Here is an 11,653-nt window from a genome sequence, read left to right as displayed (position 1 = left end):
CCCACTGTGTGGCTGGGTCTCATCCCGTCCATGGTGCCCACTGTGTGGCTGGGTCTCATCCCGTCCATTGGGGCCCACTGTGTGGCTGGACCTCATCCCGTCCATGGGGCCCACTGTGTGGCTGGGCCTCATCCCGTCCATGGGGCCCACTGTGTGGCTGGACCTCATCCCGTCCATTGGTGCCCACTGTGTGGCTGGGCCTCATCCCGTCCATGGGGCCCACTGTGTGGCTGGGCCTCATCCCGTCCATGGGGGCCCACTGTGTCGCTGGACCTCATCCTGTCCATTGGGGCCCACTGTGTGGCTGGACCTCATCCTGTCCATTGGGGCCTGAAGAGAGCACACAGGAACTGTACCCACCTGACCACTGAGCTGGGACATCAGTGACCCCCTGAGGGGCCAGGTAGGACAGGGGTAGGTAAGCAGCAACTCCTGGCCTGGAGCAGCAACTCCTGGCCTGCAGCACCCACAGTGGACCCTTAGAGGGTCCCTCCTGCATTGACCAAGAGACCCTCAACATCAGTGGTAGAGGGGCCGGTTCCCCCTCCAGACCCTGAGCCTCACCCCGGGGACATGGGCTGTGACTGCTCCCATACCTCACTCTCCTCTCTCTGGTACATGTGTTCCCCAGAGCTGCGCACATGACCAGAGGGCCACCCCGTTTGTTCTGCGTGGAGCCGTCTGGAGCTCCATCTTCTTGTGACTGCTCTCAGAGGAAAGTCCCCAGTGAGGGCACCTCTGGAGGCAGAATGCTGGGTTGACACAGGGCAACCAAACACAACACATTTTAACTGAGGGGCTGTCGCCAGGAAGCTGCCAGCACACCAACGTGCACGTCCCCAAATTCAGTCAAGGATCGTGGTTCTGGGCCAGGACGCGGAGACGCACAGCTGTGCTTTCTCACGGCCTCATTGCAGTCTGGTCTGTACTCCTGAGCGCTGCCTTCTGGCCCCAGCCCTGTGGTCAGCTGTCACGGAGGGTAGCTGCTCCTTGGGACAAGTGTGTACTCTGAGTCCCACTGACACCAATGCCTGTACTGAAGGCCCACATGTACACCGGGGAGAGCCCTCACTCTCCCAGAAACTGTTTGTGTGCCCCACTGTGTCAGACACTGTGCAGTGTGGGCCCTGCCAGACGTCACCTGCCCCTGCTACACACCGGTGCTGCTGGCCACTATCCTCCAGGGACAGCCTGAATCCAGTGCTCTAGGACCTGGGGTGGTTTGGAGCTTTGAAAAAACCAAATGGTCATGTACGAGCTCCAGGACCCCCCAGCCAGGCACCCCTGGCAGGCTAGGCTCTCTGCAATCCCGTTTTGGACAGAACTGAGAGGGATTTGGCCGCCCTCCTGGGACTTCATCTGCAGAGGGCTCTGTCCTGCCTGGACGCGGCCCTGTTTGTTCTCTGCAGTTCCCTGCTCTGCCAGCTCGCTGCTGAGCTTCCGGCATCATCTGAAGCTGGGACAATACTCTCACTAATTAGCATGAAACATTCACATACTAGAATCCTTAAAGAAAAGTTAAGAGTTTATTGTTGACTTTTTTAAAGATCTGAACAAACCTATGTCAAGTTAATGCCAGAAACCACCAGGACTGTGGGGTAAAGCTGGACACCTCAGTGTCAGGTGGGCATGTGCCTGGTTCTTAGATGGGACCCATGTTCAGGGACATTTGGCCCAACAGTGGTTCTGCTTGCCCACCTCTCCCTATGGGCTCAGGCTTGTGCTGGACCTACAGAAAGGAAATTGCACATCGCAAACCACAGGACCACAGTTACCTTGTGAACCACAGGACCGTAGTTACCTTGTGAACGGGGAAGGCAGAGCCGGCTCTCCCCTCTCAGAGCAGTCCCACCATGGTTGGCACCATGGGCCTCCAGCTCGGGGGGTGGACAGGCTGCACCATCGCTGCTTGCCGCCTTTGTCCAAGCATTCCCCAACACAGTGACTGAAGCATGGTGCTAGAACGGCAAGGTCAGGCCAAGGTTAATGTCTCTCTGGGCAGGGCTTCCCCTGTGACGCTGTGGTGCAGTTTTCTAGAGGATGGGAATAGCTGGAGCAGATATGGAGTTCAGGTCTCTGTTAAATTCCGAGGGAAGAATGTAGGAGCCCTGAGAACCCAGCTGCTTGGGACCCACTGAGGATGGCAGGGTAATGCTGCTGACCCACTGACATCAAGCAGTCAGGGTAACTGCACCCTGCACCCTGCTCTCTGGGGGCATGATCCTGCCGGGGTGGAGTAGGAGTTCAACCAGTGTACCAGGCTGAGCAAAGCCACAGGGAGAGGGGAGCAGAGCCTAGTGAGGTGTTTGGGGCAGGGGGCTAAGATCACTACACTCAGAACCAGGAGAGAATCAGAGGCTGGAAGGAGGGCACAGGGGCTCACGTGTGCACTAATACCGCCACAGAGAAGAGTCCTGCCTACATGAAGGGTCCAGTGGCACAGATCCCAAAAGCAAGCTAACAGTGGGACACAGCAGTCACACAATCAGAGGCCTCAGTGGCCCCACCACACAGACTCTTGGAGGCCTGGGATGGAGCTCCAGCCACTGGGGCTGCTCCTCTGAGCACCCTCCTCACAAGGAGGCACAAATGCCCCAGGCCGTGTTGCCTCATACGGTCTCTGCCACGGCTCTGCCAACATTTTATATAACATGCAGTGGGGCTCCCCAAATTCTGCTGGGCTGCACCCCTTTCCTGCTTCTGTCTCTGCTGAGACTCCTCCCTGACCTGACCTGGACAGCCAACGCCCCATGGTCCGTGTCTAGGAACAGCTCTCCCTCTATGGGGGATGGCCCCAGCCCCTGGTCTGGAGCCTGACAGGGGTCTTTCCCTGCCTCCGTCCCATATTGGGCCTGACCATCCATGACCTGACTGCAGCCCAGAGAGGAAGCTGGGGCTCTAACTCAGGCTGCTCATGCGTCAGCTGCTGTGCACATCGCTGACTCACCCTGCTCATCTCCTGCGCATCTGGGGTCCTTCTGCGGGAATTAGGGCCTGGTTTAAAAAGAAGAAAGAGCAGGCAAACATATGATTCAAAAGGAGAGTATGTCTAAAGGTTACTGCTTTCTTCCTGACCCTATCAGAACAAGCCTTTCTAAGAAGCAGGACAAAGCCTTAGTGAGGACTGCTTGACGTCCCCTTTGTGGTGAGGGCCTGGACAAACCGTCACACCCATGGAGCCTGTCCTAGGAGCAGCTTGAGACAGTGTTTAGCAAAAATGCACAAAGGGCCTTAAGAGAAAGTAATGACAAATGTGACTATGAAAAAACATTCGTAATCAAGCTGGAATGGCTATAGCACCTGGACAAAGTATTCACTCCCATCTGACAAAGGCTCAGTTTCTTCAACAGGTAAAAAGCATTTACCCATCACTTGGAATAAAGGATTTTAGAGTGCTGATAAAAATATGGGGATAGGAAATGAACCAACCACAGAAAATAAAGTGGCTTTTTTAAGCACATGAAATGATGCTGAACTTTGCTAATAATAAACGCAACGCACATTGAAAGTAGGCCCACCTCACAAAATCTCAAAACTGCACATGCTGGTGTGGATGTGGAGAGAAGGGAACACTTTTACACTGCTGGTGGGACTGCAAACTAATATAACCTTTTTGGAAAAAAGTATGGAGAAACCTCAAAGAACTCAACCTAGACATCACATTTGATCCTGCAATCCCATTACTGGGCATCTACCTAGAAGTAAAAAAATCTTTTTACTACAGGGTACTTGCACCAGATTATTTATCGCAGCTCAGTTTACGATCACCAAAATGTGGAAACAGCCTAAAAGCCCACCAACCCAGCAATGGATTAACAAGCTATGGTTTATGTATATCATGGAATACTACTCAGCCATTGAAAAAGATGGAGACTTTATATCCTTTGTATTAACCTGTATGGAAGTGGAACACATTATTCTTAGTAAAGCATTACAAGAATGGAGAAGCATGAATCCTATGTACTCAATTTTGATATGAGGACAATTAATGACCTAGTACACGGTGGGGAGCGGGGGAAGGGGGGAGCAGAGAGAGAGAGAGTAGGAGGGGGTGGGAGAGGGAAGAGCAGATAGAAGAAAGAAGGGAGTGGGGTGGGGGTCTCTGTGTGTTAAACACCTTTGGGGGCAAGAGACAATTATAGGAGGGACTTTACCTAACAAATGCAATTAGTGTAACCTGGTTTCTTGTGCCCTCAATGAATCCCCAATAATAATAATAATAAAAAAGAAAGTAGGAGATTAACCTAAAAGGCAATGGGGGTTTCTAAGTTGTCCAATGCACATTTACCCCGAGTGGCCTCCGTCTGCGCTCCTCCCATGGGACCAAGAGGTTCAGCCTGGGAAGGCCCTGCGGCTGCCTGCAGAAGTACAGACGTGGTCAGCACAGGGTGCTTCCCACAGTGAAGGGACTGCCCAGGAGAAAGGCCAGGCACATAAGCTGTGGGTACCTTGCTGAGTCTGAAGAGCAGCGACAGGAGCTGGGCCCCTGGAGAAGCCAGGAAGGCACACAGGAGACCGGTCCTGAAGGGCCTAGGCATCACGCCAGGGGGGCCGACATCCAACAGGAGCTGCAACAACCCAACAGCAGCTATTACATCAACCCGAAGGCTCCAGAGGCCCTCCTCAGGAATCTGGCCCTTCTATCCCAGGAGTAAAAAACAAACAAACAAATAATCACAAGAAATTATTTTGTTTTCCTCATGGAAAAGTCTTTTGGCGTTTGCACTAGAGTGTTTTATTGCAGCTCAATTCACATCACCAAGACATGGAAACCACCTAAATGCCCATCAAGCCAGGAATGGATTCACAAACTGTGGTGTATGTATACCACAGACTGCTATTCAGCCATAAATGATGGAGACTTTACACCTTGGATGGAGTTGGGGAACATTCTACCGAGTAAAGTATCACAAAAATGGAAAACCAAGCATCCAATGTACTCAATACTAATATGAAATCAGTAGATGAACAACTACATGCCACACAAGGAAAAAAAAGCCACAATTAAATTCAAGTAGTAGGGGAGGGTGAGGAGAAGGGAAGAGGGGCTTGGTCAGCTCTCACCTAACAGGCACATTGTAGGGTACATGGTGCATCTCCTGGGTCAGAGTCAGCTACAACTTGGACTTTACCTAACAAACACAAACCTAATATAACCTGATCATTGGTATTCTTATATTAATCTGAAATTTAAAAAAAAAAAGAAAAGTCCTGTTGGGTTGACCAAATGCTTGCAAGCTCCATGGTTAGTACTCCCTACACTCTGGGCATCAGCATCCCCAGTGCACGATCAGGAGAAGTGGTGGGTCTGCAGGCTGAGATTAGACGACTCATCCCCCTCAGACGAGAGGCCAGCCATCCTGACTCAGGCCCCAGGCTCATCCCAGGTGCACAGAGCTGTTCCCTTCTTGGTATTTGACACTCTGTCATCATCTTTTCTATAAGTTCTATGAACATGTTATTTTTTTTAAAAAAAATCTTGCCAATCCCTATGTTATCAGACCCTTCTGACAGCTTTCAGTACTGTGTGAGAAGCCACCAAGCCCCGCTGTCCTGTGGGTGACTCGCTGGCCCCCGCCTCTGAGAAAGACCCTGTCACCAAGTTTCTCAGCCTTGTTCGGCTGTATGAACCCAGTTGGGCCCATAAATGGCCATGAGGTTGTCCTGGAAAATGAGTCTGTTTTTCCCTCATCCCAAAATGAAAGGCAGTGTCTGCATCTTAAGTGCTGGTGGTGATTTAGAGTTAATTGTCTATTCTCACGAGGAACAGTCAGGCCACAGTTGCTAATGCAAACTGGCATCCCAAGGGCAAATGTGCTCATCAGAACTGCCCTCTGTTTTCCTGGCTAGAGGATTTGTTTAAGATTTGAATGAATTGCCAACCCTAAAAAACAATGAGGAAATTCTCATAAGACAGTTCAGTCTGCCAACTTGTCTGTCAAAGCCCTGCTTCTTGGCACTGTGCAGTGAACTCCCACTGGCAGCCACCAGCTGAGTACAGGGCTGCACTGACACCACCCAGGGCCCACCACTCGGCACACCCCTGCAGGCCCAGTTTAAACCTTCCTCAGAGGACTGGGAGCTTTGTTAACTCCTTACTCAAGATGGACCATGCCATCACTCTGGGGTCTGGAAGCCACTGTGAAGAGTGACACCTCCCACCTGGTCTTGCCCTACAGCAGTGACCAATGACACTTCCCACCTGGTCTTGCCCTGCAGCGGTGATCAGGGCAGTGAGACACGCGTAGACACACAGCAGGGAGAAGGTCACGGTGAGGCGGGGCGTGTGCAGGTACCTGCTGGAGGAGGGCCGGCTGTACACTGAGAGCCAGACGTGGAAATCCTCCAGGTACTCTGTGAACTTACAGTAGAAAAGCTGAAACAGAAACCAGCCGGAGAAGTGCTCTGGGACTTTGGACATTTACGTGAGCAGGATAACATCCTCACTGATCACCAGGAATTGGGGCAGAGCCCCACACGTGCTTGGCTCAGCTCTTCTGCCTGGCTGCTAGCTGGATGCTGGGTGGGGGGCTATGGGTCCAGGTGGACACCCTGGGTGGTGCCCCCAGCCCATGGCAGTGGCTGCTCCTTCCACTAACCTGGCCAAGCTCCCACCACACTGGACTCTGGCACCAGCTCACGAGATCACCCTCTAGAGCCTCTGCCCATTCCTCTCCTTTGCATCCGAATGGACTTTCAACTGTCCCCTACACAGACTCTCAGCACTTTCCTGGACACACAGGGAATTTTAACTGGGCTTTGAGTGCACCAAGATGGGACCATGTCCCGTCCACCTCTGTTCTCAGCAGTCCGCTGAGTGTCTGCCGTGCAGCAGGAGATACGTTGCTCAGGAACTGCACTGGATTTTAAGTTTCAAGTCAATGAAAATGATGCTTGGTGCTCGACACTGTTCTAGATAAAACAGAATTATATCTAGGACTGATAGTTTGTAAAATGAGCAGAACACAGCAGCAAATACCAGCCAACTGGTTTTTACAGCCAGAGAATGTATCTTTTCTATGTGAAAGGACTGGTCAACAAGTGAGCACTGATTCATAGGACACAGCTGCAAGTCTTATACAGGACTAAATGGGTGGGTAAAGGTTTCTAGCAAAATGTTCTCAAGCAAAACAGCTGGAGAACATATGAACCATATATGTGTCCCATCGTCCAGTATGGTCAGTCAGTTTACCTGGTCACTCTCATGAGGAAACAATTGTCAAAGGACAAGTTTTAGGTGTTGAAGGGCTTTGTATGCTGTGCCTGAATGAAACTCATTGCCAATCCACTGTCATCATGAGCAACACCAGGCCTGGAAACGCCCGGGTCAGAGCCTGGCCCTCTCACCATGGCAGGCACAAGGGGGGAGTTGGAAAGAAAGCCCCCTGGCCTGGCAAGATCTCGTGGGGCAACAGCAGCCCTCACTGGGTTCTCACTAGCCTCAGGAATCATTCACCAGAGATGCAAGATCACGCACTCAAGTGCTTCCTACGGCATTTTCTGTCACCCTAATAAAAGAAAGAAAGTTGTCCAGGCCCAGCAGCTGTGTGCTTCATCAGAGAACAGTGCCTAGTGGGCCATTAGATGGCCCTTAAATTATTTTAAAGAAAATTCACTGAAAAAAATAAAAAAAGAAAATTTATGAAGAGATTCTACCCTAAAATGTTATATTAGAAAGTGCACAATGCACAGCATTATCACTACAAGTGTGTATATTTGTATATGGGGAAAGCTGGAAAGGAACATGCAAATCTCAGAACTTTCAGTTAGTTTGTGAGGTTATCAGTCGTTTGTCACTTTCACCATCTACTCCATCTGGGCCCTCACACATCTGGATTATTCTGTTGATTATTACGTAGGTTGTTGAGAATGCATACGGGGCACTAGGAAGTCTGTAATTAGGGTCCTTCTGGACGGCAAAGACCACCCCCAACCATAAGTTCCAGAAATGTCATAACAGTTACGATCAAAAGGATCGTAGGATCAAAAGGAAGGGAGTTCTGTAATAGTTAATAAATGGCAGAAGTGATTGATCCGTGCACAGATGGCCATGTAACAAATGCGTCATTTAGGATATAAATATCTCAATAATTAACTAAGAAATGAGTTAATACAATTAATTTTAGAGGAGTTTAAAGAAATAACTGCACTGAGAGAAGCAGGGCCAGGTGCCACATTAGGCTGGATGGGGCCTACCTTCCAGAAGCCGAGCCCCCCATGCAGACAAGTGAGTTCCCGTTCCACACGGCCGTCGCACCAGCTTGCCGAGAGCCAGCACTGGGCAGGGAAAAACCAGCCCTGTCTTGTGTGCAGCGCCTTCACCATCACGTGGCTGAGGAACCAGCCCGGGGAAGGCCCACTGCTGTCGTGCCAGAGGCGGACCTTCCGCAGTGGGCCCAGCTGGTCAGGAGCGCTGATGACACACACAACAGAGTCTCATCAGTCAGGAGTGTGGGTCCTGGAACTGCACCAGCCCCGATGCCCACCCTCAACGCCCTGAAAGGGGAGGGGACACATCAACAGACAACTGACATGCAGAGTGACACGTGACACCACCGGGAACACAGTCAGTGGACAGGGAGCCCCAAGGAGCAGGGGCCATGCACACAGGCCTTCACTTCTGTTAGTGTCCCTCAGCCGAAGGCCCTCAATCATCTGGGGTGCCTGATTTGAAGTTAACCTTTTATTTCTTAATAAAGATATAATACTTCAAACAAATAAATATTACAAATGAAATTTTCAGGTGGAAAAACAATTTAGTTCCGCACTTTCACACTGAAATGCCCTCCTGTCTTGATACATCACCCCTCCTCCCCGCTGGGCCACCCATGTGACATCACATGTTCTGGCTCTTCCAAATCTGGGGTGAACTCACTTAATTCATGCAGGTTTAGTGACACAGAAGACACTGCGATGTGAATGCTACTAAAAGGCACAATCACTAAGTCTGTCCTTCCTTCCTTCCTCCCTCAGTAAACACACTGCTTAATCTATGCCAAATAACAAATTGTAAACAATTCATAGAACTGTTTGCATGTGACCTGGTGCTCCCTGTTAGTTTGCCTGTTTTGGATTTGTGATAAGCCTTCACCAGTTCTGCTTGGCCCCTCTTTCCAGATAGTGCATGAGGAATATTGCAGAGTACCTCAGGATAAAGGTGTGTCTGGAATTCCGTTCAAACAGGGGCTTCTCTGAACAGTAGAGCTCTTTGGTTTCTGAAAGTCCATTTTCACCACATAAAACAATGTAAACCTTCAAACAAAGCACAGGGAAGAGCACAGGACACTTCACAGCAGACACTAATCAATGCTCTCCCCAGCCCCCCATGCTCCCACAAACCAGGGTGACGTGCCACAGCCTGGGGCCCAGGGGGACCATGGAGATGCAGCAGGGTCCTCCGCATCCCTGGGTTCCCTGGAGAGACCTGGAGGGGGCCCCAGAAGTGGAGCTTCAAGAGGTCGGCTGGTTTTTCACATATTTCATCTGGAAAAGCCAGATCCCAACTGGGACCCATGAAGGCACTTAGCGCCTTAGGCTGCAGGAGAGCACAAAAGTGGTGCCAAATCTTTCTCCCCCCAGCTTGGCCAGGAGACACTGGAGGAGGCCTGGACATTGGTACAGAGCCGGCAGGGAGAGGGGCAGAGACATGCTGGCCAGGCTGGGCTTGTCACTCCTCACCGGTGTGGTCTGTTGACATGGAAATGTATAGTTCCGATTTGGTGTAATTTATCAAGCTATCATTTAAGAACCAGAATTACTTCTTGTTTTTGAAGTCTTTCCCCCTCCCAAAGTATATATATTCTTTATCTTTTCTTTTTTGTAGAGATAGGGGTCTCGTTATGTTGCCCAGGCTGGTCTTGAACTCTTCCTACCTCACCCTCCCAAACTGCTGGAATTATAGGTATGAGCTACACCCATCCTCAAAGTATATAGTTTCTAAATTGTGTATTTTCACCTTTCCGTGACTAGTATTCTGGAGTTTAACTTCTGTGTGTAAAGATTTAATATTACCTTTTCCTACAAGGACAGTCATTGTCCTAAAATACTTCCTGGAACTTTCTACCCTTTCCGTCTGGTTTGTGAGACTTTCCCTGACACTGGTTCTGCAGTCTCTAATTTGCCTCACAAATGAATCCACTGGTCCATGTCCTGACAGCACTACCCTGTCTGAACTATGACAGCCTCAAAATAAGCCTGGACAACTGTGGCGAGTCCCCTCCCTGCTCTTCTCTTCAGAGTTGGTGTGACTGTTCCTGCAATTCTGTACTCTTGTGTTCTCTTCCACCTAAATTTTAGAATAACTTTTTCAAGTTCCGCAAAACATCTTCTCATTGAATTTAATTTCCTAATTCTGTAGTTTTTCAACTGTAAAATGGGGTATATTAATAGAGCTTAATTCACATTATTATTAATTAGTTTGGAAGAAATGACAGAAGCAGATTAGTTTTCCCATCCATGAATAAGCGCAGCTCTTTATTTAGGTCCTTTAAGTACGTGCACTGGGGAAATTTTGTTGTTGATGGTCTTACAACTGGGGTTGGTGAACTTACTCCTAGGCGTCCCACCACTTTGTGACTGTGATGAAGAGGCTGTGGGTCCCACCTCCCACCCTGACGGATGCACAGGCTATGGGAGGGGGCGGGGAGGGCAGGTGAACCTTGTCACCACTGTGACAGGTGACAGGGCAGGCAGGCAAATCATCAAACTGTCACTTCTGGTGCCACCCTCACACCTACCGACACCTTTTGAGATGCTAGGAAAGGGTGCCCAGAAGGCACCGAGTTACCTTGGAGGTGAACCTGGCCGGGGCCCGGAAGCCAGTGTCGATGACAACCGCATACAGTGAGTGGCCTGGTGGGGGTGCTTCCTGCAGAAAGATGTACCCGGCTTTCTTCATTTCATAATGATCTACTCGTCTGCTTTTAGCAACCAAAAAGCCATAAAAAATCATGAAAACCACAATAAAAATGCCAAGAAGCAGGTTTTCTGGGTGACTGTAAACAAAAGGAAATACAAAGAGAATTATTCATTTTATTCATAAAAATAGACATTTAAGAAAAAACCGCCCCACATGCAGGAGCCCCTCAGGTCTTTATGGTGTTTCAACATGATGGCTGCTGTGTCCGGGGGCTTCGGAAGGCACAGAAGACCAGGGGCGGGCACCCCTCGAGCACAGACTGCAGAACCAAACAGGCCCTGTGATGCCTCAGCCACGAGCCAGGAAGCTGTGCTGTGGGATCTGAGGGATGTCACCGTGAAACGGAACAAGGACTGAATGACGAGATACATGTGCAGGTGACGTGCAAGATACAGAACAAGGACTGAATGACGAGATATATGTGCAAGCAGAACAAAGCTGGGAGGTGCTGGAGACATTGTGGGGACCCCTCCCACCTGCCCTGGGGGTGGCCACTGCTTATTCTCTGTCTTTAGGCTCCACTCACCTATTCCCAGACACCAACCCTGGCCCCGGGAAGGAGCAGTGAATCCCACAGACCCACAGGAGGTTCATATCCAATCTCGCCAGCCAGGACTCTGACCTAACACCGGGTCCCCCGGACTAGTCTTGCAGATGTTTGAGGGGTTCTCAGAGGGTAGGCACTGATATGGTTCTGCGGGGTGTCACCCTCTCTGTCCCCTGACATGCTGTCTG

General features: G+C 50.3%; 1 protein-coding gene across 11 annotated transcripts in view; it reads right to left on the bottom strand.

Annotated features, from left to right (window-relative positions):
- Nucleotides 1-11,653, bottom strand: part of PKD1L1 (polycystin 1 like 1, transient receptor potential channel interacting) — a 175,459-nt gene that overhangs the window by 54,236 nt on the left and 109,570 nt on the right. For 10 of the 11 annotated variants that reach the window (XR_002775242.1, XR_002775243.1, XM_023517881.1 and 7 more), the window contains 8 exons: nucleotides 10,787-10,994; nucleotides 9,146-9,252; nucleotides 8,197-8,413; nucleotides 6,203-6,376; nucleotides 4,449-4,568; nucleotides 4,289-4,358; nucleotides 2,948-2,994; nucleotides 1,802-1,958 (listed from right to left, as the gene is read on the bottom strand). Coding sequence is in view for 9 of the 11 variants with exons in the window: in XM_023517881.1 (XP_023373649.1) it covers nucleotides 1,802-1,958; nucleotides 2,948-2,994; nucleotides 4,289-4,358; nucleotides 4,449-4,568; nucleotides 6,203-6,376; nucleotides 8,197-8,413; nucleotides 9,146-9,252; nucleotides 10,787-10,994 (1,100 nt within the window). In the remaining 2 variants the exon portion in view is untranslated. The remainder of the gene's footprint in view (nucleotides 1-1,801; nucleotides 1,959-2,947; nucleotides 2,995-4,288; nucleotides 4,359-4,448; nucleotides 4,569-6,202; nucleotides 6,377-8,196; nucleotides 8,414-9,145; nucleotides 9,253-10,786; nucleotides 10,995-11,653) is intronic. The other variant, XM_023517880.1, reaches the window with a different exon arrangement.

Source organism: Otolemur garnettii, unplaced genomic scaffold, assembly GCF_000181295.1.
Source record: "Otolemur garnettii isolate 467f Iridium unplaced genomic scaffold, OtoGar3 scaffold00123, whole genome shotgun sequence".
Classification (NCBI taxonomy): Eukaryota; Metazoa; Chordata; class Mammalia; order Primates; family Galagidae; genus Otolemur; species Otolemur garnettii.
This window is presented reverse-complemented; position numbering and strand designations above follow the sequence as displayed.